The following is a 24,569-nucleotide window of genomic DNA, read 5'->3' as shown; positions in this document are numbered from 1 at the left end:
CGGCCATGGCTCACGGGCCCAGCCACTCCATGGTATGTGGGATCCTCTCAGACCGGGGCGCGAACCCGTGTCCCCTGCATCAGCAGGCGGACTCTCAACCACTGCGCCACAGGGGAAGCCCGGTCATGTATTTTATATATAGTAGTGTGTATATTTTAATCCCAAACTCCTGATTTATTCCTCCTATCCTTTCCCCTTTGGTAACATAAGTTTGTTTTCTATGTCTGTGAGTCTATTTCTGTTTTGTAAATAAATTCATTTGTATCATTTTTTTTTAGATTCCACATATAAGCAATATCATATATTTGTCTTTCTCTGTCTGACTTCACTTAGCATGATAATCTCTAGGTCCATCCATGTTGCTGCAAATGGCATTATTTCATTCTTTTTATGGTTGAGTAGTATTCCATTGTGTATATATACCACAGCTTCTTGTTTTTGTTTTTGTTTTTTTGCGGTACGCAGGCCTCTCACTGTTGTGGCCTCTCCCATTGCAGAGCACAGGCTCTGGACGCGCAGGCTCAGCAGCCATGGCTCACGGGCCTAGCCGCTACGTGGCATGTGGGATCTTCCCAGACTGGGGCACAAACCCGTGTCCCCTGCATCGGCAGGCGGACTCTCAACCACTGCGCCACCAGGGAAGCCCTACCACAGCTTCTTTATCCATTTATCTGTCAGTAGACACTTAGGTTGTTTTCATGTCTTGGCTATTATAAATAGTGCTGCTATGAACATTGGGGTGCATGTGTCTTTTCAAATTATAGTTTTCTCCAAATAAATGCCCAGGAGTGGAATTGCTGGTAACTCTATTTTTAGTTGTTTAAGGAATCTCCATACTGTTCTCCATAGTGGCTTCACCAATTTACATTCCCACCGGCAGTGTAGGAGGGTTCCCTTTTCTCCACACCCTCTCCAGCATTTATTATTTGTAGACTTTCTGATGATGGCCATTCTGACTGGTGTGAGGTGAGACCTCATTATTGTTTTGATTTGCATTTCTTAAATAATTAGTGATGTTGAGCATCTTTTCATGTGCCTGTTGGCCATCTGTATGTCATCTTTGGAGAAATGTCTGTTTAGGTGTTCTGCTCATTTTTTTTTTAATACATTTATTTAATTTGGGCTGCATTGGGCCTTTGTTGCTGCTTGCTGGCTTTCTCTAGTTGTAGCGAGTGGGGGCTACTCTTTGTTGCGGTACGTGGGCTTCTCATTGCAGTGGCTTCTCTGGTTGCGGAGCACGGGCTCTAGGCACGCGGGCTTTAGTAGTTGTGGCTTGCGGGCTCTAGAGCGCAGGCTCAGTAGTTGTGGCGCACGGGCTTAGTTGCTCCACAGCATGTGGGATCTTCCCAGACCAGGGCTCGAACCCGTGTCCCCTGCATTGGCAGGCAGATTCTTAACCACTGTCCCGCCAGGGAAGTCCCTGGGCTCTTTTTTTTTTTTTTTTTTTTTTTGTGTGTGTGTGGTATGCGGGCCTCTCACTGTTGTGGCCTCTCCCGTTGCGGAGCACAGGCTCTAGACACGCAGGCTCAGCGGCCATGGCTCATGGGCCCAGCCGCTCCGCAGCATGTGGGATCTTCCTGGACCAGGGCACGAACCCGTGTCACCTGCATCGGGCAGGCGGACTCTCAACCACTGCGCCACCAGGGAAGCCCCCCGGGCTCATTTTTTGATTGGGTGTTTTTTTGTTTGTTTGTTTGTTTTTGATATTGAGCTGTATGAGGTGTTTGTGTATTTTTGGAAATTAATCCCCTGTCAGTCACATAGTTTGCAAGTATTTCCTCCCGTTCCATAGGCTGTATTTTTGTTTTGTTGATGGTTTCCTTTGATGTGCAAAACCTTTTAAGTTTAATTAGGTCCCATTTGTTTATTTTTGTTTTTATTTCCATTACTCTAGGAGACAAATCCAAAAAAAACATTGCTGTGATTTTTGGGGCTTCCCTGGTGGCGCAGTGGTTGAGAGTCCGCCTGCCGATGCAGGGGACACAGGTTCGTGCCCCGGTCCGGGCGGATCCCACATGCCACAGAGCGGCTGGGCCCGTGGGCCATGGCCGCTGAGCCTGCGCATCCGGAGCCTGGGCTCCGCAATGGGAGAGGCCACAACAGTGAGAGGCCCGCGTACCGCAAAAAAAAAAAAAAAAAAAAAAAAAAAACCATTGCTGTGATTTTTGTTAAAGGGTGTTCTGCCTATGTTTTTCTTCAGGAGTTTTATAGTATCCAGTCTTACATTTAGGTCTTTAATCCATTTTGAGTTTGCTTTTGTGTGTGGTGTTAGAGAATGTTCTAATTTCATTCTTTTACATGTCGCTGTCCAGTTTTCCCAGCACCACTTGTTGAAGAGACTGTCTTTTATCCATTGTACATTCTTGCCTCCTTTGTCGTAGATTAATTGACCTTAAGTGCGTGAGTTTATTTCCCCCAGGGCTTCAAAGGTTGACATCTTCTCAATTTTTCTTTCACATATAAATGCTACCTCCTCAGATAATCTTCCCTAACTAAAATAGCCTCTCTCCAGTTCTCAATCATAACCCTTGTTTATTTCCTTAATATCATTTGTTACCATATGTATTTGTGTGTTTCTTTATGGTTTCTCACAAAACTGAAGCTTCATGAGCTTTTTACTTTGTGTTTGCATGATATAGTATCATGCTCAGTACATACTTACTGCCTGATTATTATTCACCCATCCATTCGGCATATTTATTGAATGTCTACTATATGCCAGAACTGTTCTCACTGTGGAGGATGTAATGGTGAACAACACAGACAGACAGGGTCCTTGATTTGTGGAGCTTATGTTCTAGTGGGAGAAGAAAAATATCAACAAATAGAAAAATAAATAAGTAAAATCAGTGCTAGGGTGGTGTGTTTAGGTGATGGGAAACACTTTTCTGAGGAAGCAGCAAGAAGGAGTTTACCTTGTGACAATCAAGAGGAAGAACTTTTCAGTTAGAAGAGCTAGAACAAGGTTCCTAAGTTAAGAATGAGGTTGAGTATAGAACAAGAGACCACTGAAGCTGTGGTGGAAGAAATAGAGGGAAAGAGCATTACAGGATAAGGTTAGAGACTTGGCTGAGACCCGGTAACACAAGCTAGGAGTTTGAAAGTATGTGGTACCTTAAGACAGATGCAACTCTTCAGTATTGCAGGAGCTGGTGAGGTGCATGTGGGAGTGGTTGCAGAGGATTACATACCTGCTACCTAGCAGGTGTGTTAAACAGATGTGTTTAAATTGTAGCAAAGTGTTATCTTCCAGAAAGTCATAAATCACTGCTTAGTTTTTGGTTTCATTTTCACCAGGGATGCTACTTTTTAATTCATGGTCCTTATTCATGCCTTTGGTTACCCCTTTAGAAACTAGTACAAGCCAGACATCCTCTGTTATTCATGCTTGCTCATAAAATACAGTGGAAATAGAAAGGAAGCATTCAGTTAATGCTTTTTTGCTGAATTTCTGAATTTGTGCAGGCTTTTGGAATTTCATGTTTCTTAGTTTAGTCAGTGCAATGACCTGAAAGCAAAAGAAGGTTGATTACTCAATCTTTCATTTCCACTTTTTCATTTCCCTATGTTTTAGAAAGCAAGTGACTAGGGAAGGCAGTGTACTCAAGGGTGCGTAACTTCCACATTTTTAAGAGCAAACTGTTTTTAATATCTTTGCGGCAATTCTTTAATTAACTATGTACAAATAGGGTGAGTTTTCATTTGTCACTTATAATCTTCTGTGATCCTATTAGTAAAACTAATCATTGCTTCCATATCATCATCATTTTTTAAGTTACTTGAAGTTTATTGATGAGACTCCCTTTTAATTGTTTCCTGTCCTTCTCTAAACATGTAGTGATGACAAGGAGCTATTTTAAGTTTCTCTGTAGTAGACTTTATGATAGTTCCAGTTCTTTTGCTGATCCTACAAGCAGAGGACTTGGAGGCAGTTCCTCTTCTTTCCTGATAATGACTTGCTTAAGCCACTGCCGGAATATTTACAGGTAGTCACCCACTTACATTTCAGACATTCATATTTAATCTGAGCTTTGGAATTTGAATTGTGTTTCCCCCCTGAAAAAAAATTTACAAATAGTATTATAAATGAATAAGTTTCTAGGCTACCCTTTAAAGATCTACATAACCTACGGTGTAGCTGAAATATCAATACTGCACATTTATGATGAAAAACATTAGGAGAATCACATTTCAGATGCACATTAGTTCTACTACATGATGTTGAAATAGGAGGGAATAGTTTGGATTCCTAAACACCTTTGTTTGTGGTGAGAGGATGAACAGTGTGCCATGAAGATGTTCCCATTGAGGCTATGGAGAGAGCCATTGGGAACGCTTCTGGAGGAAGCCCATCTCCATCTCCTGCATGGCAGGGACCAGCCGTCTACATGTGAGACATTCTTAAGTCAAATGGATGTATATCAGGAGTACCTGTATGCTCTTACTAGTTACAAAAAGTGAAAAATTCATTAAAAGGAATCTTAAGTGAGGGATTGAAAAGTTTATATATTTTGAAATTTCCTAAGTAGATGTTAATGTTGATAAATGCTTTTTTGATACATTTACAGACATTTCATGTTTAGTGATATTTAATTGTGTGTCCCCCCCCCTTGTGGTTTTTTTTAACCTTTGTGTGTTTTGGGGCTTCCCTGGCAGTCCAGTGGTTAAGACTCTGCGCTTCCAATGTGGGGGCAGTGGGTTTGATCCCTGGGTGGGAAATGAAGATCCCACATGCCGCACGGCGTGGCCAAAGAAAAAAAATCTTTGTGTGTTTGGTTTTATTCCTAAAATTATTGATGATCCTTAGTTTTCAAAGAAAGGAATTTAATTCACTTAACTAAAAAGAAAGAAAATGGTACTGTAATGTTAACAGTTGAAACAAATTTAACTCTAGACTTATTCTACTTTTAATGCTTTACCAGGCATAATTTATTTTTATTTCAAGAGATTTTTATTATATTGGAGGTAATTTTTGATCATTCTTCTGAGTATAGTATAATTCCTGGCAAAGTGATATTTTGGAAAGTTATGTATAGAATACAGAAGAGCATGTGCTGTGGGTTCTAATTCTATTCAGTGTTTATTCAGTTATTCATTCAGTTCAGATACATTTCTCAGCCCTCAACAGCTTCTTTTTCCCTATCTATAAAAGGAGGCTGATGAAACCTGCTTGCCTCACAGAGTTGCTAAAGTTATTACATAAGATTGATTGGCAGTGTATGACAGCCCATAATACTACAGAAATGGGCTGTCGTAGGATCAAGTAAGGAAAGCTTTCATGCCATAGTGTTTCTTTTCCCTGAACTCTCCTCCTTTTCATAGCCAGGTTTCTCAAAAGAATAATCTACACACATCAGCTTTACTTGTAATCTCTCATTTTTGTCAGAAATAATCACTAGTATTTAGCATTGATATTGTTATATTAAATGTTCTTCAAATGAGTCAGGTAATCATACTATGAGTATATTCTTTCTTGAACATCTTCCCATCCCCCTTCAGAATGCTTTATTTTTCTGTTTGCTTTGTTTGCTGTTGTGTCTTTCACTAATTCTTTCCCAAACACTTCAATAGAACTGTAAAATTCCTCTCAGGATAGTAAACACTTCCATCAAATGGTTATCCATCAAATCCATTTTAAAACCCTTTCCTTTTTTCCTGGAGGTATTCCTCTGGGAGTCTTTTGTCTTCCTAGTATAATCTGGACTGTTTGCTCTCTAGGCCTGCTGCAAAGCTTCATCCTGTCTGTTCCTTTCCTCATCATCCTGGGAGTTTCCTTTACTTCTTCTCTGTTTTGGATCATGTTTCCTGGTTCCTGTGTTTTCTTCTTTCTTGATTTATTCCCTTGTTTTGGTATAGCACATCCTCTACCACCCACCTCCTATTCCCACTCACCCCCAGCCATCCAAATCCTCTTAGGCTAGGCAACTCTCTTACAACATATATGAAGTTTTCACTCTCCTTTCAATTCCCCTGTTGGATTGACCCTACCTCCCTTTGTGTCTCCATAGCATACTTTATCATAGCCTTGGTCTGTCATACTTATTAAGCACCTACTCTACGTGTCAGGCACTGTGTTCAGCACTAGACCATCCAAAATTAAGAGAATGAGGTTCTTGTTCCCAGGGAAATTCTGAAAGGTGAAAAAGAACACCATGGTTCTCACTGGAGGCACTACTGCCCCCTAGCGGCCCTTTGAAAAAGTGGGGGGAAGTTTTCTGTTACCACAGTAATGGGAGGGTACAAGCTGGCATTTTGTAGTCAGGGGCCAGGAATACTAAGTGTCTTATAAGTGCAGCACAATTTTAGAATGTTCCACCAAACATTCATGTGTGAAAATCTGTTCATAGTTATCCAAGCCCGGGACCTAACTCCATTTTACGCACAAACCCAAACTACTTGGTGCTTTTTATGTTGTCATTGCTTGTGCAACAGATGGAAAACAGCTACTGTCCATCATTGTGGGTTTATAGAAGAAGCATTTTTTTAAGTAGCATGTGTTTATAAAAAAAGTTAAGAATCCCTTGGATGACAGATTCATGCAATAGCAATGAAGAAGAAAATGATTGCCTTACTCTATACTACAAGTAAGAACTTTCTAGAGTAAATGTTAAAAAAAGATTCTGTTCATTATTGTGTGTATGTTTGTATATACTGAGCTATAATATACAGTGCACAGCTTGATGAATTGGTAAACACACGTACACATTAAGACATGTAACTGCCACCTGGATCTAGAGTGTCTGCATAGTTGGGAAACATAGGATACACGTATTTTTAACTAGTATGCTACATTTTCAAATAATGTGTCCATTATATTTTCATGTGTACAATAAATTCAGTCAAAGTGTCCAAAAAATCTGGAAACATCAGGAAAATATCCTATTTATTACATTTTTTATACATTTTAGCAGTTGGACCATATTTTTATTTTATTTTATTTTATTTTTTTAACATCTTTATGGAGTATAATTGCTTTACAATGGTGTGTTAGTTTCTGCTTTATAACAAAGTGAATCAGTTATACATATACATATATCTCCATATCTCTTCCCTCTTGCGTCTCCCTCCCTCCCACTCTTCCTGTCTCACCCCTCTAGGTGGTCACAAAGCACCGAGCTGATCTCCCTGTGCTATGTGGCTGCTTCCCACTAGCTATCTATATTACATTTGGTAGCGTATATATGTCCATGCCACTCTCTCACTTTGTCCCAGCTTACCCTTCCCCCTCCCCGTATCCTCAAGTCCATTCTCTAGTAGGTCTGCGTCTTTATTCCCATCTTGTCCCTAGGTTCTATATGACCTTTTTTTTTTTTTTTAGATTCCATATATATGTGTTAGCATACGGTATTTGTTTTTCTCTTTCTGACTTACTTCACTCTATGACAGACTCTAGGTCCATCCACCGCACTACAAATAACTCAATTTCATTTCTTTTTATGGCTGAGTAATATTCCACTGTATACATGTGCCACACCTTCTTTATCCATTCATCTGTTGATGGACACTTAGGTTGCTGCCATGTCCTGGCTATTGTAAATAGAGCTGCAATGAACATTGTGGTACATGACTCTTTTTGAATTATGGTTTTCTCAGGGTATATGCCCAGTAGTGGGATTGCTGGGTCGTATGGTAGTTCTATTTGTAGTTTTTTAAGGAACCTCCAGACTGTTCTCCATAGTGGCTGTATCAATTTATATTCCCACCAACAGTGCAAGAGGGTCCTGTTTTCTCCACACCCTCTCCAGCATTTATTGTTTGTAGATTTTTTGATGATGGCCATTCTGACCGGTGTGAGATGATATCTCATTGTAGTTTTGATTTTCATTTCTCTAATGATTAATAACGTTGAGCATTCTTTCATGTATTTGTTGGCAATCTGTATATCTTCTTTGGAGAAATGTCTGTTTAGGACTTCTGCCCATTTTTGGATTGGGTTGTTTGTTTTTTTGCTATTGAGCTGTATGAGCTGCTTATAAATTTTGGAGACTAATCTGTTGTCAGTTGCTTCATTTGCAAGTATTTTCTTTCATTCTGAGGGTTGTCTTTTTGTCTTATTTATGGTTTCCTTTGCTGTGCAAAAAGCTTTTAGGTTTCATTAGGTCCCATTTGTTTATTTTTGTTTTTATTTCCATTTCTCTAGGAGGTGGGTCAAAAAGGATCTTGCTGTGATTTATGTCATAGAGTGTTCTGCCTATGTTTTGCTCTAAGAGTTTCATAGTGTCTGGCCTTACATTTAGGTCTTTAATCCATTTTGAGTTTATTTTGTGTATGGTGTTAGGGAGTGTTCTAATTTCATTCTTTTACATGTGCCCGTCCAGCTTTCCCAGCACCACTTATTGAAGAGACTGTCTTTTCTCCACTATATATTCTTGCCTCCTTTATCAAAGATAAGGTGACCATATGTGCATGGGTTTGTCTCTGGGCTTTCTATCCTGTTCCATTGATCTATATTTCTGTTTTCGTGCCAGTACCATACTGTCTTGATTACTGTAGCTTTGTAGTATAGTTTGAAGTCAGGTAGCTTGATTCCTCCAGCTCTGTTTTTTTCACTCAAGATTGCTTTGGCTATTCCAGGTCTTTTATGTTTCCATACAAATTCTGAAATTTTTTGTTCTAGTTCTGTGAAAAATGCCAGTCGCAGTTTGATAGGGATTGCATTGAATCTGTAGATTGCTTTGGGTAGTATAGTCATTTTCACAATGTTGATTCTTCCAATCCAAGAACATGGTATATCTCTCCATCTATTTGTATCATCTTTAATTTCTTTCATCAGTGTCTTATAGTTTTCTGCATACAGGTCTTTTGTCTCATTAGGTAGGTTTATTCCTAGGTATTTTATTCTTTTTGTTGCAGTGGTAAATGGGAGTATTTCCTTAATTTCTCTTTCACATTTTTATCATTAGCGTATAGGAATGCAAGAGATTTCTGTGCATTAATTTTGTGTCCTGCTACTTTACCAGATTCATTGATTAGCTCTAGTAATTTTCTGGTAGCATCTTTAGGATTTTCTGTGTATAGTAACATGTCATCTGCAAACACTGACAACTTTACTTCTTTTCCGATTTGAATTCCTTTTATTTCCTTTTCTTCTCTGATTGCTGTGGCTAAAACTTCAAAAACTATGTTGAATAATAGTGGTGAGAGTGGACAGCCTTGTCTTGTTCCTGATCTTAGAGGAAATGGTTTCAGTTTTTCACCATTGAGAATGATGTTGGCTGTGGGTTTGTCATATATGGCCTTTATTATGTTGAGGCAAGTTCCCTCTATGCCTACTTTCTAGAGGGTTTTTATCATAAATGGGTGTTGAATTTTGTCAAAAGCTTTCTCTGCATCTTTTGAGGCGATCATATGGTTTTTCTCCTTCAATTTGTTAATATGGTGTATCACATTGATTGATTTGCATATGTTGAAGAATCCTTGCATTCCTGGGATAAACCCCACTTGATCATGGTGTATGATTCTTTTAATGTGCTGTTGGATTCTGTTTGCTAGTATTTTGTTGAGGATTTTTGCATCTATGTTCATCAGTGATATTGGCCTGTAGTTTTCTTTCTTTGTGACATCTTTGTCTGGTTTTGGTATCAGGGTGATGGTGGCCTTGTAGAACGAGTTTGGGAGTGTTCCTCCCTCTGCTATATTTTGGAAGAGTTTGAGAAGGATAGGTATTAGCTCTTCTCTAAATGTTTGATAGAATTCACCTGTGAAGCCATCTGGTCCTGGGCTGTTGTTTGTTGGAAGATTTTTAATCACAGTTTCAATTTCAGTGCTTGTGATTGGTCTGTTTATATTTTCTATTTCTTCCTGATTCAGTCTTGGCAGGTTGTGCATTTCTAAGAATTTGTCCATTTCTTCCAGGTTCTCCATTTTATTGGCATATAGTTTCTTATAGTAATCTCTCATGATCCTTTGTATTTTTACAGTGTCAGTTGTTACTTCTCCTTTTTCATTTCTGATTCTATTGATTTGAGTCTTCTCCCTTTTCTTGATGGGTCTGGCTAGTGGTTTATCAGTTTTGTTTATCTTCTCAAAAAACCAGCTTTTAGTTTTATTGATCTTTGCTATCATTTCCTTCATTTCTTTTTCATTATTTCTGATCTGATCTTTATGATTTCTTTCCTTCTGCTAACTTTGGGGGTTTTTTGTTCTTCTTTCTCTAATTGCTTTAGGTGTAAGGTTGTTTATTTGAGATATTTCTTGTTTCTTGAGGTAGGATTGTATTGCTGTAAACTTTCCTCTTAGAACTGCTTTTGCTGCATCTCATAGGTTTTGGGTCATCGTATTTTCATTGGCGTTTTTTTTTTTAATTTCCTCTTCGACTTCTTCAGTGATCTCTTGGTTATTAAGTAGTGTATTGTTTAGCCTCCATGTGTTTGTATTTTTTACAGATTTTTTCCTGTAATTGATATCTAGTCTCATAGCATTGTGGTTGGAAAAGATACTTGATATGATTTCAATTTTCTTAAATTTACCAAGGCTTGATTTGCGACCCAAGATATGATCTATCCTGGAGAATGTTCCGTGAGCACTTGAAAAGAAAGTGTATTCTGTTGTTTTTGGATGGAATGTCCTATAAATATCAATTAAGTCCATCTTGTTTAATGTCTCATTTAAAGCTTGTGTTTCCTTATTTATTTTTGTTTTGGATGATCTGTCCATTGGTGAAAGTGGGGTGTCAAAGTCCCCTACTATGATTGTGTTACTGTCGATTTCCCCTTTTATGGCTGTTAGTATTTGCCGTATTGAGGTGCTCCTATGTTGGGTGTGTAAATATTTACAATTGTTATATCTTCTTCTTGGATTGATCCTTTGATCATTATGTAGTGTCCTTCTTTGTCTCTTGTAATAATCTTTTTTTAAAGTCTGTTTTGTCTGATATGAGAATTGCTACTCCAGCTTTCTTTTGATTTCCACTTGCATGGAATATCTTTTTCCATCCCCTCACTTTCAGTCTGTATGTGTCCCTAGGTTTGAATTGGGTCTCTTGTAGACAGCATATATATGAGTCTTGTGTTTGTATCCATTCAGCCAGTCTGTGTATTTTGGTGGGAGCATTTAATCCATTTACATTTAAGGTAATTATCGATATGTATGTTCCTATTACCATTTTCTTAATTGTTTTGGGTTTCTTAATGTACGTTTTTTCCATCTCTTTTGTTTCTTGCCTAGAGAAGTTCCTTTAGCATTTGTTGTAAAGCTGGTTTGGTGGTGCTGAATTCTCTTAGTTTTTGCTTGTCTGTAAAGGTTTTAATTTCTCCATCAAATCTGAATGAGATCCTTGCTGGGTAGAGTAATCTTGGTTGTAGGTTCTTCCCTTTCATCACTTTAAATATGTCCTGCCACTCCCTTCTGGCTTGCAGAGTTTCTGCTGAAAGATCAGCTGTTAACCTTATGGGGATTCCCTTGTATGTTATTTGTTGTTTTTCCCTTGCTGCTTTTAATATTTTTTCTTTGTATTTAGTTTTTGATAGTTTGATTAATATGTGTCTTGGTGTGTTTCTCCTTGGATTTATCCTGTATGGGACTCTCTGTTCTTCCTGGACTTGATTAACTATTTCCTTTCCCATATTAGGGAAGTTTTCAACTATTATCTCTTCAAGTATTTTTTCAGTTCCCTTTCTTTTTCTCCTCTTCTTCTGGGACCCCTATAATTCGAATGTTGGTGCGTTTAATGTTGTTCCAGAGGTCTCTGAGGCTGTCCTCAATTCTTTTCATTCTTTTTTCTTTATTCTGCTCTGCAGTAGTTATTTCCACTATTTTATCTTCCAGCTCACTTATCCGTTCTTCTGCCTCAGTTCTTCTTCTATTGACCCCTTCTAGAGAATTTTAAATTTCATTTATTGTGTTGTTCATCATTGTTTGTTTGCTGTTTAGTTCTTCTAGGTCCTTGTTGAACATTTGTTGTATTTTCTCTATTCTATTTCCAAGGTTTTGGATCATCTTTACTATCATTATTCTGACTTCTTTTTCAGGTAGACTGCCTGTTTCCTCTTCATTTGTTAGGTCTGTTGGGTTTTTATCTTGCTCCTTCATCTGCTGTGTGTTTTTCTGTCTTCTAATTTTGCTTATCTTACTGTGTTTGGAGTCTCCTTTTTGCAGGCTGCAGGCTCATAGTTCCCGTTGTTTTTGGTGTCTGCCCCCAGTGGCTAAGGTTGGTTCAGTGGGTTGTGTAGGCTTCCTGGTGGAGGGGACTAGTGCCTGTGTTCTGGTGGATGAGACTGGATCTTGTCTTTCTGGTGGGCAGGTCTACATCTGGTGGTGTGTTTTGAGGTGTCTGTGGCCTTATTATGATTTTAGGCAGCCTCTCTGCTAATGGGTGGTGTTGTGATTCTGTCTTGCTAGTTGTTTGGCATAGGGTTTCCAGCACTGTAGCTTGCTGGTCATTGAGTGGAGCTGGGTCTTGGCGTTGAGATGGAGATCTCTGGGAGATTTTCGCCATTTGATATTACATGGAGTTGGGAGGTCTCTTGTGGATCAGTGTCCTGAACTTGGCTGTCCCACCTCAGAGGCACAGCCCTGACACCTGGCTGGAGCACCAAGAGCCTGTCATTCACCTGGCTCAGAATAAAAGGGAGAAAAAAGAAGAAAGGAAGAAAGGAAAGGAAAGGGAGGAAGGAAGGAAGGAAAAGGAAGAAGATAAAATAAAGTTATTAAAATAAAATGTAATTATTAAAAAAAATTTTTTTAAGTAATAAAAAAAAGAAAGAAGAGAGCAACCACACCAAAAAACAAATCCACCAGTGATAACAAGCGCTAAACACTATACTAAAAAAACCAAAATACAACAACAACAAAAATGGGCATAGAACCCTAGGACAAATGGTAAAAGCAAAGCTATACAGAGAAAATCACCCACAGAAGCATACACATACACATTTACAAAAAGAGAAAAAATATATATATATCGTTGCTCCCAACGATTTGGGAGCACCTCCTCAATTTGGGATGATTTGTTGTGTATTCAGGTATCCCACAGATGCAGGGTACATCAAGTTGATTGTGGAGATTTAATCCACTGCTCCTGAGGCTGCTGGGAGAGATTTCCCTTTCTCTTCTTTGTTTGCACAGCTCCCGGGTTTAGCTTTGGATTTGGCCCCGCCTCTACGTGTAGGTTGCCTGAGTGCGTCTGTTCTTTGCCCAGACAGGACGGGGTTAAAGGAGCAGCTGATTCGAGGGCTCTGGCTCACTCAGGCCGGGGGGAGGGAGGGGCACGGATGCGGGGCGAGCCTATGGCAGCAGGGGCCAGCATGACGTTGCACCAGCCTGAGGCAAGCCGTGCGCTCTCCTGGGGAAGTTGTCCCTGTATCACAGGACCCTGGCAGTGGCGGGCTGTACAGCCTCCCGTGAGGGGAGATGTGGGTAGTGACCTGTGCTTGCACACAGGCTTCTTGGTGGCTGCAGCAGCAGTCTTGGCGTCTCATGCCTGTCTCTGGGGTCTGCGCTGGTAGCCGCGGCTCGCGCCCGTCTCTAGAGCTCCTTTAAGCAGCACTCTTAATCCCCTCTCCTCGCGCACCAGGAAACAAAGAGGGAAGAAAAAGTCTCTTGCCTCTTCGACAGGTCCAGACTTTTTCCCGGACTCCCTCCCAGCTAGCTGTGGTGCACAAGCCCCTACAGGCTGTGTTCACGCCGCCAACCCCAGTCCTTTCCCTGGGATCCGACCGAAGCCCAAGCCTCAGCTCCCAGCCCCCGCCCGCCCTGGCAGGTGAGCAGACAAGCCTCTCAGGCTGGTGTGTGCTGGTCGGCACCGATCCTCTGTGCGGGAATCTCTCCGCTGTGCCCTCCGCACCCCTGTTGCTGCGCTCTCCTCCGTGGCTCCGAAGCTCCCCCACTCCACCACCCGCAGTCTCTGCCTGCCAAGGGGCTTCCTAGTGTGTGGAAACCTTTCCTCCTTCACAGCTCCCTCCCAGAGGTGCAGGTCCTGTCCCTATTCTTTTGTCTCTGTTTTTCTTTTTTTCTTTTGCCCTACCCAGGTACGTGGGGGAGTTTCCTGCCTTTGGGGAGGTCTGCGGTCTTCTGCCAGCGTTCAGTAGGTGTTCTGTAGGAGTTGTTCCACATATAGATAGATGTATTTCTGATGTATTTGTGGGGAGGAAGGTGATCTCCACGTCTTACTCTTCCGCCATCTTGAAGCTCCTCTCCTAAATGTCATGGCTATAGGTAGGAGGCCTCAGTTCCTTGCCACATGGCTCTCTCCTTAGGGCTGCTTTAGTGTCCTCATGACATGGCAGCTGGCTCACCCCAGGATGAGTGATCTGGCACAAGGGGCCATCCCTGGTTTCGCATCAGCATGATCTCAGGCGCAAACCTCCTTCTTTTTCCATTTTGTCTTTAAGTTACTTGTTGAAACATCTGGCCCACAGTCCCCAGGACTGTCGTGGCTTTGGCTGGTGGGGCCCCTCCAGAGCCGGCCAGACCCATTGTTTTAAATTTTACTTGAAAAGGTAATTTGAGGTTGAAGGAAAAGATACTGAGTGTATTATTTGCAAATGTAACTAGCACACATTTATCCTGCTTCCCAACTTTACAGACGCTCTGTACCCAAAAAAGTTTACTTACATTCCTTCCTGATCAGTATTTTGCTGCTATCAGAGGTAACCACCATTCTGACTTACATCATCATATTTCTTCAAATATTCCTTCTATCTCTGTTAGTTTACATGTGCAGGAAAGGTAAATAGAACTAAAAAGAAACAACTCTTTGCAACCAGTTATATTTTATCAGTCTAATTATGAAATGTTTTAGGTCCAGTTACAACTTTCATACTCCCTTTTTTCAAAAGATGATGAATTACTTAGAGCGTTGTGTGTAGAACAAAGCTAATGGGAAATACGTAATAGAAGATTTGAGAGTCCTTTTAATAGAACCAAATGTTACTGAATTTAATAGAAGCACACAAAATGTAGGAATCTCATTTTTTTATTAATAAAAATGATTTTTAAATACTTCCTATTATTGCCACACTAAATATTAAAAACTATTTTTGTACAGTGATAAGAAATTATGTGAATATTAAATTTTTAATTTGATTTTTAGATTGCTTTTCTTTACTCTTACTCTGAATCTGTCCACAAAGGTCAACCACATATCTTCTCTGTAGTTTCTCATATTTCTGTTTTTGTCTTACCCACTCTTTATTGCCCACCGCCTTTCAACAGTATGATCTCTGAATTCTTTTTGAGTGGATGTATAAACTGAATGTAATTTGAATTATGGTGGAATTTCAAAGTAGGAGATATATTTTCTGTTGGATTTAATCTTACACTTTCCCATGTTTTAATGTAGGGAATTATTATTATTATTATTATTATTTTTTTGCGGCACACGGGCCCCTCACTGTTGTGGCCCCTCCCGCTGCAGAGCACAGGCTCCGAATGCGCAGGCCCATTGGCTATGGCTCACGGGCCCAGCCCTCCGTGGCATGTGGGATCCTCCCGGACCAGGGCACGAACCCGTGTCCCCTGCATCGGCAGGCGGACTCTCAACCACTGCACCACCAGGGAAGCCCTAGGGAATTATTTTGATATGACACTTTTAATAAGGCCATCTCATTTGTAGATATATTGTACTTCCTAATTTTCGCCATTTCAACCTCCTGTATCTTGTCTTGGTATGTTATCCACACTCTTAAGATTATTTCCTCCTCGTCATATTCAAATAAATCTAGTCTGTTATTTCTCTGATCTTTTGTTTTCTATATAGAATAGTCTCTGATCTTTTGTTTTCTGTATAGAATGGCTTCTATATATAAATTTTCTTAAATCCAAATGTACCCAGTATAAATAGTTACAGGCATCTGAGTACTTCATTACATTTTTTTGATATGGTTGGATCTGAACATATTAAATATATTAAATAATACTCTATTATGATAAGTATATATGTCTATATTTCCACTTATGTGTGTAGAAATATCTATGAAATTTATTTTAGAATAGCAAAGGGGACTTTACAAAATATGTTTTAAAGGGGAAGGTTAGATCCGATAAGGTTGAGAAACACTCTTCTAGACAAGTTAGTGCAGTGGGGTCTTCCAGGTATTTTACTGGAACTGTTCAGGACACAGTGGGAGCCTGTCACAGGGGAATGGTCAGTTCAAGCAGGGAGTGGAATGTGTGGCAGTGATCATGGAAACTAGAGACTGCCTGGGGCAAGTTTGAGCTGATTTTGAAAAAGTATGACTTGTTTCTATATGTTTCCATGTGTCTCTCTCTTTTAAACTGAAAGTTCCTTGAGGGGCAGAGACCATTTTTCCTTACTCTGAGTACCTAACTGCTGGTATTTGTCCATGGAAAGTACATAATAAGTGTTAGAAGAATGGGCAGCTCCACACAGGTGTGCAAGTTTGATGAGGAGAGAATGTGGGCCTGGCTGGAAGCCAGATTGCTACAAGAGTACTGAAGGTTGGATCATTTATTTCCTGTACCCAGGGGAAAATTTAATAATTGCCTGAGTGCTCTTGGGGGAATCTCCCCAAATCGTAAAAGAATTGAAATTAAATTAGCATACTATTTTAAGGCAAGGGTCCTGAGAATATAGGAGGCTGTGAACTTGGACAGGAAAAAAATTACATTGTTATTTTTATTAACCTCAAACTGAAATTTAGCATTTCCTTCGATTTTGAATGCAGGTAATGGTGGTAGTATTAGCAGTACCTGTAATTTTTTTTTTTTTTTTTTTTTTTTTTTTGCTACTGGAAGCCACAGATATTTTTAGTTTCAGTTGTTGCAGACACCTCGCAATATTGTTTATACTCATTATTTTCTTATTATGGTAATTAGACCTGCCACTCGATCTTTTTGTTTAAATCATTAATAAAGAAGCACCTATATTGCCTATTACAATTTTTAAGTAATTATATTTTTAAATTATATTTTAAAACATTGTTCTGAAATTCTAGAGTAAGCAAAACTAACGTATAATGATAGAAATCAGATGAGTGGTTGCTTCTTGTATAGAAGACTGGGAAAGGGGCACAAGAAAACTTTCTGGAGTGATGGAAATGTCCCATGTCTTTGGTGTACATTTGTCAAAGGTGATTGAATGCTAAACTTAAGTTCTGCATTTAACTGTATGTACATTATACCTCAATTAAAAAAATAAATACATTAAAAAAATTCTGAGAAGGGGTCCATAGCCTTCACCAAATTGCCAAAGAAATCTCTGGGAACAAAAAAAGGTCAAGAACCCTTTTTCTGAGGCTATCATGTTGCCTTTGCCTTTGCCTTTCTCCTTTAAGTGCCCGTTCTCTCAGTTCCTTTTTTTTTTTAAATTAATTTTTATTGGGGTATAGTTCCTTTACAATGTTGTGTTTTTACTGTACAGCAAAGTGAATCAGCTATACATACACATGTATTCCCTCTTTTTTGGATTTCCTTCCCATTTAGGTCACCACAGAGCATTGAGTAGAGTTCCCTGTGCTATACATTAGGTTCTCATTAGTTATCTATTTTATACACAGTATCAATAGTGTATATATGTCAGTCCCAATCTCCCAGTTCATCCCACCCTGCCCTTTCCACCTTGATATCCATGTTTGTACATATATGCATTAATAAAAGATATTTGTTTTTCTCTTTCCGACTTACTTCACTCTGTATGACAGCCTCTAGGTCCATCCACATCTCTACAAATGACCCAATTTCGTTCCTTTTTAAGGCTGAGTAACATTCCATTGTATAGATGTACCACATCTTCTTTATCCATTCATTTTTCGATGGACATTTAGGTTGCTTCCATGACCTGGCTATTATCAATAGTGCTGCTATGAACATTGGGGTGCATGTGTCTTTTTGAATTATGGTTTTCTTAGGGTATATGCCTAGGAGTGGGATTGCTGGGTCATATGGTAGTTCTATTTTTAGTTTTTTAAGGAACCTCCATACTGTTCTCCATAGTGGCCGTATCAGTTTACATTCCCACCAACAGTGCAAGAGGGTTCCCTTTTCTCCACATCCTCTCCGGTATCTCTCAGTTGCCTTTGCTATTCATTTTCTTTTTTCTAGGTGTGTTCTCACTTTTTTGAGCCAAGAAAAGTCAGAAAAGAAAAAGAGCAGCTATGAAAGAAATTCTTTGCTTGGCTTATTTGCCAATCTGTTGAAGTCAGTAAAACTGTGGCCTTCCTAACATAGTTACATACTTGCTTAGACTTTAAGAAACTTCTAGTGAGAACTACTCTTCTAAAATCTAATTTGTAGGGGCTTCCCTGGTGGCACAGTGGTTGAGAGTCCGCCTGCCGATGCAGGGGACACGGGTTCGTGCCCTGGTCCGGGAAGATCACACATGCCGTGGAGCGGCTGGGCCCGTGAGCCATGGCCACTGGGCCTGCGTGTCCGGAGCCTGTGCTCCGCAACGGGAGAGGCCACAACAGTGAGAGGCCCACATACCGCAAAAAACAACAACAAAAAACTAATTTGTAGATGATTTCATAATGGAATGATTTTTCTTATCTCCAGTTTCACTTGGAGTTTTAGTAGGATTTTTATACAGAGGTATCATTAAATATGCAGTTCTGTTATGAAGTAGGCACGAACATTTGTAACACAGATTGGAAGAAAAGAAAATGTATTAGGAATCAGAAAAGCATCGAGTGGGGCTTCCCTGGTGACGCAGTGGTTAAGAATCCACCTGCCAATGCAGGGGACATGGGTTCGAGCCCTGGTCTGGGAAGATCCCACATGCCGCAGAGTGACTAAGCCCGTGTGCCACAACTACCAAAGCCCACGTGCCTAGATCTTGTGCTCCACAACAAGAGAAGCCACCACAATGAGAAGCCCCCACACCTCAATGAAGAGTAGCCCCCGCTCGCCACAGGTAGAGAAAGCCCGCATGCAGCAGCGAAGACCCAACGCAGCCATAAATAAATCAATAAATAAACAAAGAAATAATTAAAAAAAAAAGAAAAGCATTGAGGAAGTAAGAAAAGAAAAATGAATATTACTGGCAATCTATTCCATATTTTCTTTTTCAGAAACTCCATCTAGGTGTCCTTGATGTAGTGTGACTGTATATTCTAAGTTCAAATATGTTTTACTTTTATAAAATTCAGAGTACTACAGATACCAAATATTAGTCTATATTTATTTTATAATGTGATGATAGTGCTTGAAAATGCTAAACATAGTGGTAGATAATATGCAGAACAAACATTACGTTCTTTTTTAGGGACACACATTGTTAAGACTACTCATAGTACAACTCTTGTTGTCTGTCGTTTTATTTATTTTATTTTATTTTTTAAAATATTTATTTATTTATTTTTGGCTGCATTGGGTCTTCGTTGCTGCACGCAGGCTTTCTCTAGTTGCAGTGAGCAGGGGCTACTCTTTGTTGCAGTGCACAGGCTTCTCATTGCGGTGGCTTCTCTTGTTGTGGAGCACGGGCTCTAGGCGCGTGGGCTTCAGTAGTTGTGGCTCGTGGGCTCTAGAGCACAGGCTCAGTAGTTGTAGCGCACGGGCTCAGTTGCTCCACGGCATGTGGGATCTTTCTAGACCAGGGCTCAAACCCATGCCAGGCAGATTCTTAACTACTGTGCCACCAGGGACGTCGCTGTCTATCATTTTACACTTATAACCATAAGTTTTTCTCTGCTATTCTAATATTTTCATGGTCTTTTTATTTATCTGGATAAACTTAATAGGACATTTGTTTTAAATAGATTACAAAGTATTCTAAGAAAGATTGAGCTAAGGTGAATAGTCCTAACAGATTGTTGTCCAGATAGCATCTGCATGTCTTTTATGACTTGGTATTAGATAAAAAGCCTAAAATACTGTTTGACGGTTTCTTTGCAGCCCCTCGTATGGAAAATTTGAAATGCAGAGGAGAAACAATAGCTAAGGAGATCAGTGAAGCCATGAAGGTAAAAGCTACATACTAAATTATAAGTGAATAACATGTGTGGCTAGGTGTTTGCTTTTAGCATTCATAGGTGTTTTAGTGTGTTGTAACAGGAATTCTCAGTAGTCTTTTAAATAGATCTTTAATGAATTTATTAAGTGACGGTAACATTCAGAATAACTACCATTTATTAGACACCTACTATGTGCCAGTATTATACCTGGCTTCTTTAAAGGTTGCTTATATTTTTGAGTTCTGAGAGTTAGCAATCCATCAGACAATTTTGGATAATAATATCAGTTAACATTTAGTCAGCATTTAGTATGGATTAGGCACCATCTAACTGCTTTACATGTATTATATTTCCGCATTTAATCCTTACACTAACCCTCTGAGATAGGTACTGCTACTGTTTTACAGATAAGGAAACCAAGGCACAGAGGGGCTAAGTAGATTGCCCAAATAAGTAATTGTGCCAGGATTTAAACCCTAGATGTTTAGCTCCAGAACCTATACTCTTAACCACTATATTATACTGTGTTGATGCAAATAATCAATAAACAATATACAGTAAGAATAGAAGAAGAGTTTTATTAGAGCCAAACTGAGGACTATAGCCCAGGAAACAGCTTCTCAGTAGCTCTGCTGGGACTGCTCCGAAGGGGTAGGGGAGGAGCCAGGATATATATGAATTTTTTTGGCTGGAAAAAATGTGGTCAAGCTTAGAGCTTGGTAAAAGATTACTGCTAACCACAAAGAACAGACATCTCAAGTTAATGAATTTAGGATTTTTTCTGTGTATGGGAAGATGCAAGAATCTGGGGTCATTGAAATTCATCCTTAAATATGCATCTTAACTATCTAGAAACCTGTACATTCAAAGCACAGAATGCCTGAATTCCCCTGAGGGCTCACTGTCTTGGGTGGCTGCAGTGGGTTGCAGCTTAACCCTTTATGTAAGTGGATGATGAACAAATTCTTTTCTTTAATGATGAAAGCAGATGTACAATGTATGTTTGACAGGCCACAAGACAGGCTGTTTCAGTTAGCACAAAGTTCAGGCTAAATCATGTATAAGCCAGAGTGATTTCCCCGTACCTCAATATGTGAAAATTTCTTCCATCAACTGCATATCCAACTTGGAGTTTTAATATTATTATCATAAAATTGTTTATATTATTGACATTTATTTTGCCCAAACAGAAAATATTTAGATTTCTAGTACAGGAAAATTATTTTAAAACTCCTTCAGAATCTCCTCTGTTTTGATCATCTTCTGTAACATTCTTTTGTGGTTTGTACTGATGCCATGATTTTCTGGTACTCACACTTCTCTCATAACATGTTCTTAATCAGGAGTTGGCAAACTGTGGTGGGACAGGGTAAAATCCAGCCTGCCACCTGTTTTTGTAAATAAAACTATTTTGGAACACAGCCATGTACATTCATTTACTTATTGTCTATGGCTTCTTTACATTACAACAGGAAAGTTGAATAATTGGGACAGAGATGTAAAGGCCCTCAGAGCCTAAAATGTTTACTGTATGGCCCTTTTCAGAAAAAATGTGCTGATCCCTGCTCTTGATAATTAAGATTTCTAAAATACTTACTAGCCTAAAATATGGAATTTCAGACATTAAATTTTAAACTCTGAAATTCTGTTTTGCCAGAGTTTTATTTAACTACCAGGCATTATAGGAACAGAACATATCTTTTTAAGTTTAGCTTTTTGTTAAAATCCCTCAGCTAAAACTGGTATTTTAAGGTAAAGTCGAATATCTATGACCTAAAAAATTAGGTTTTAGAAAAAGCCTTGACCTGAACAGTTAAGATACTCAAGTGTTGTGTCTATCTCTGTGTGTTTGCATTTCAACCTGAGATTAATGTTAAGTATTACTGTTGTTTGTTTTTTAAGTCCTTGCCTGCATTAATTGAACAAGGAGATGGATTTTCCCAAGTTTTAAAGATGCAGCCTGTTATCCAGCTCCAGAGAGTCCACCAAGAAGTGTTTTCCGGTTGTTGTAGGAAACCAGATGTTAAACCTGAGAGCTTTATCGCACAAATAGAAACCACACCAGCAGAGACTTCTGCTAGGAAAGACACTGACTTGGTACTGAGAAGAAAGCGAACTAAAGACTGCCCCCAGAGAAAATGGTATCCACTGCGGCCAAAGAGAATCAGTCTTGACACATAAACTCTTTTTGTTTATCTTGGGAGTTGAGATTAGGCACTATCAACATTTAGATTCCAGCTTAATGCCTGGACGGGACTTCATTTAAAACAACAGATAAGTAGTGATTCTTTTATACAAATATAGTAGCTCTGTGCTGGGGTATGATGTAATATTGTATTTCTTTCCTCACCTTTGCATTGATAGTCAGTGAAAAGCGTATTGTTTGAATATTGGCACAAAGCCTATCAGTGGTCATTAAGAGTGCAAGCTTTTACTGTCCTTGAATGCCATTAACACTTGGCTGCCTTACAGCTTTTATGGAATTTCAGAAGTAACATATTCCATTGGGTTTCCTGGATATACATCTTTCTTTTAAAAAAAGAGCTGTGTGACAGTTGTCGTTATTTAAGGGCTGAAAGTCATCATCAGTTCTGCACAGGAGCAGATGCAGTCCTCCCCTACCCCTGCAAAGCAGTTTGATTTATCAAATTAGCGTTCAGGTGACAAGACTGGCTCTGACTTTGTTACTCTAAGTTCTGCTAATTTGGATTTGTGGGATTAATTTTAGGATTTTTTGGTTTTGTTTTATAAGATAAAGAAGATGATTATTTGTGTAAAAATTTCTCTTAGAAATAAAAATTGGCACGTAGCCAATGTTTCTTACCCACACTTCTGTTTTTCATAGATCTCTTAACTTTTTTTTTTTTTTTTTTTTTTTGCGGTACGGGGGCCTCTCACTGTTGCGGCCTCTCCCGTTGTGGAGCACAGGCTCCGGATGCGCAGGCCCAGCGGCCACGGCTCATGGGCCCAGCCGCTCCGCGGCACGTGGGATCCTCCCGGACCGGGGCACGAACCCGCGTCCCCTGCATCGGCAGGCGGACTCTCAACCACTGCGCCACCAGGGAAGCCCCCATAGATCTCTTAACTTTTAAACATAATTTGACTTGGAACTAATAGTTTCTTTTCAGGATTTCTCATTATTTCTTTGTAAATGACTCCAGGTCAAAGATACATATATCAGATTAATACATTAAACAAATTGTCATTGTGGAACAAATACAGATGCAATCATACTGAACTATTTTACATTTAAGAATGTTTATATATCAAGTATATAATCATTGGTAGAAGTCTGAGAAAGCTATATTGCCTATACTTCTAACATTAACTGCAGTTTTTTTTTTTTTTTTTTTTTTTTTTTTGCGGTATGCAGGCCTCTCACTGTTGTGGCCTCCCCCGTCGCGGAGCACAGGCTCCGGACGTGCAGGCTCCGGACGCGCAGGCTCAGCGGCCATGGCTCACGGGCCCAGCCGCTCCGCGGCATATGGGATCCTCCCAGACCGGGGCACGAACCCGTATCCCCTGCATCGGCAGGCGGACTCTCAACCACTTGCGCCACCAGGGAGGCCCTAACTGCAGTTTTTTATCTCTTATTGTGTCTCTTACATTAATACAATGTAGGCAGGGTCATCTAATTTGCCAGCTGTTTCCCTATTGATGACTGAATACCTTCATTCCTTTGCAGAGGAATTTACTAATCATGAGGCTGGAAAATCCATACTTCTCTTGTTCATTATGTCTTAATAATCATAAAAGTCTGAATGTGACAGAAAATCTGTCTCAGTGAAGAAAACTTACAAAGCTACTTTATCGCATTCTGTATTTGAATGTTACAACTTGAGATCTGTATATTTGTACACAGCAGTGTGTTTTTTATTAAAATAATGTACAAAGACTTCAGCCTTATACTGTGTATTTTTTTTAAATTAACTTATTTATTTTTGGCTGCACTGGGTCTTTGTTGCTGCGGGCGGGCTTTCTCTAGTTGCGGCGAGTGAGGGCTACTCTTTGTTGTGGTGCGCGGCCTTCTCATTGCGGTGGCTTCTCTTGTGGAGCACAGGCTCTAGGCGTGTGGGCTTCAGTAGTTGTGACTCGCAGGCTTCAGTAGTTGTGGCTCGCAGGCTGTAGAGCGCAGGCTCAGTAGTTGTGGCGCACAGGCTTAGTTGCTCCGCGGTATGTGGGATCTTCCCCTACCAGGGCTCAAACCCGTGTCCCCTGCATTGGCAGGAGGATTCTTAACCACTGAGCCACCAGGGAAGCCCCTGTGTGTTTTTTTTTTTTTTTTTTTTTTTTTTTTGCTGTACGCGGGCCTCTCACTGTTGTGGCCTCTCCCGTTGCGGAGGACAGGCTCCGGACGCGCAGGCTCAGCGGCCATGGCTCACGGGCCCAGCCGCTCCGCGGCATTTGGGATCTTCCCGAACCGGGGCATGAACCCGTGTCCCCTGCATCGGCAGGTGGACTCTCAACCACTGCGCCACCAGGGAAGCCCGCCCCTGTGTGTTTTTAAGAGTTGTCTCAGGCCTTCTTGAGCTCAGCTTTAGTTAGATGGTAGATCAGCACCTTGCATTTCAGAACATACTAAATTTCACTTTAAAACTGTTTTGAGTCTACAGAATATTGCTGTACAAATGCAGTGCTAACTTTTTCATAGTACAGAATTGTGTATGAGTAGTTTCATTTCAAAAGCATGCAGACAAAAGAATTATTGTTAATTCTCCTAGA

The 24,569-nt window shown here is 39.9% G+C and overlaps 1 protein-coding gene across 2 annotated transcripts in view; it reads left to right on the top strand.

Annotated features, from left to right (window-relative positions):
- The window catches only part of NSL1 (NSL1 component of MIS12 kinetochore complex), a 55,834-nt gene extending 32,102 nt beyond the window's left edge, over window positions 1-23,732 (top strand). Inside the window, exons 5-6 of one of the 2 annotated variants that reach the window (XM_060091100.1) lie at window positions 19,789-19,856; window positions 21,750-23,732. In XM_060091100.1, the coding sequence (XP_059947083.1) occupies window positions 19,789-19,856; window positions 21,750-22,028 (347 nt within the window). In that variant the 3' untranslated portion in view covers window positions 22,029-23,732. Of the gene's footprint in view, window positions 1-19,788; window positions 19,857-21,749 lie in introns of those variants that run through there. The other variant, XM_060091101.1, reaches the window with a different exon arrangement.
- The last annotated feature ends 837 nt before the right edge of the window (window positions 23,733-24,569 follow it).

Source organism: Mesoplodon densirostris, chromosome 2 (assembly GCF_025265405.1).
Source record: "Mesoplodon densirostris isolate mMesDen1 chromosome 2, mMesDen1 primary haplotype, whole genome shotgun sequence".
NCBI classification, from domain to species: Eukaryota; Metazoa; Chordata; class Mammalia; order Artiodactyla; family Ziphiidae; genus Mesoplodon; species Mesoplodon densirostris.
This window is presented reverse-complemented; position numbering and strand designations above follow the sequence as displayed.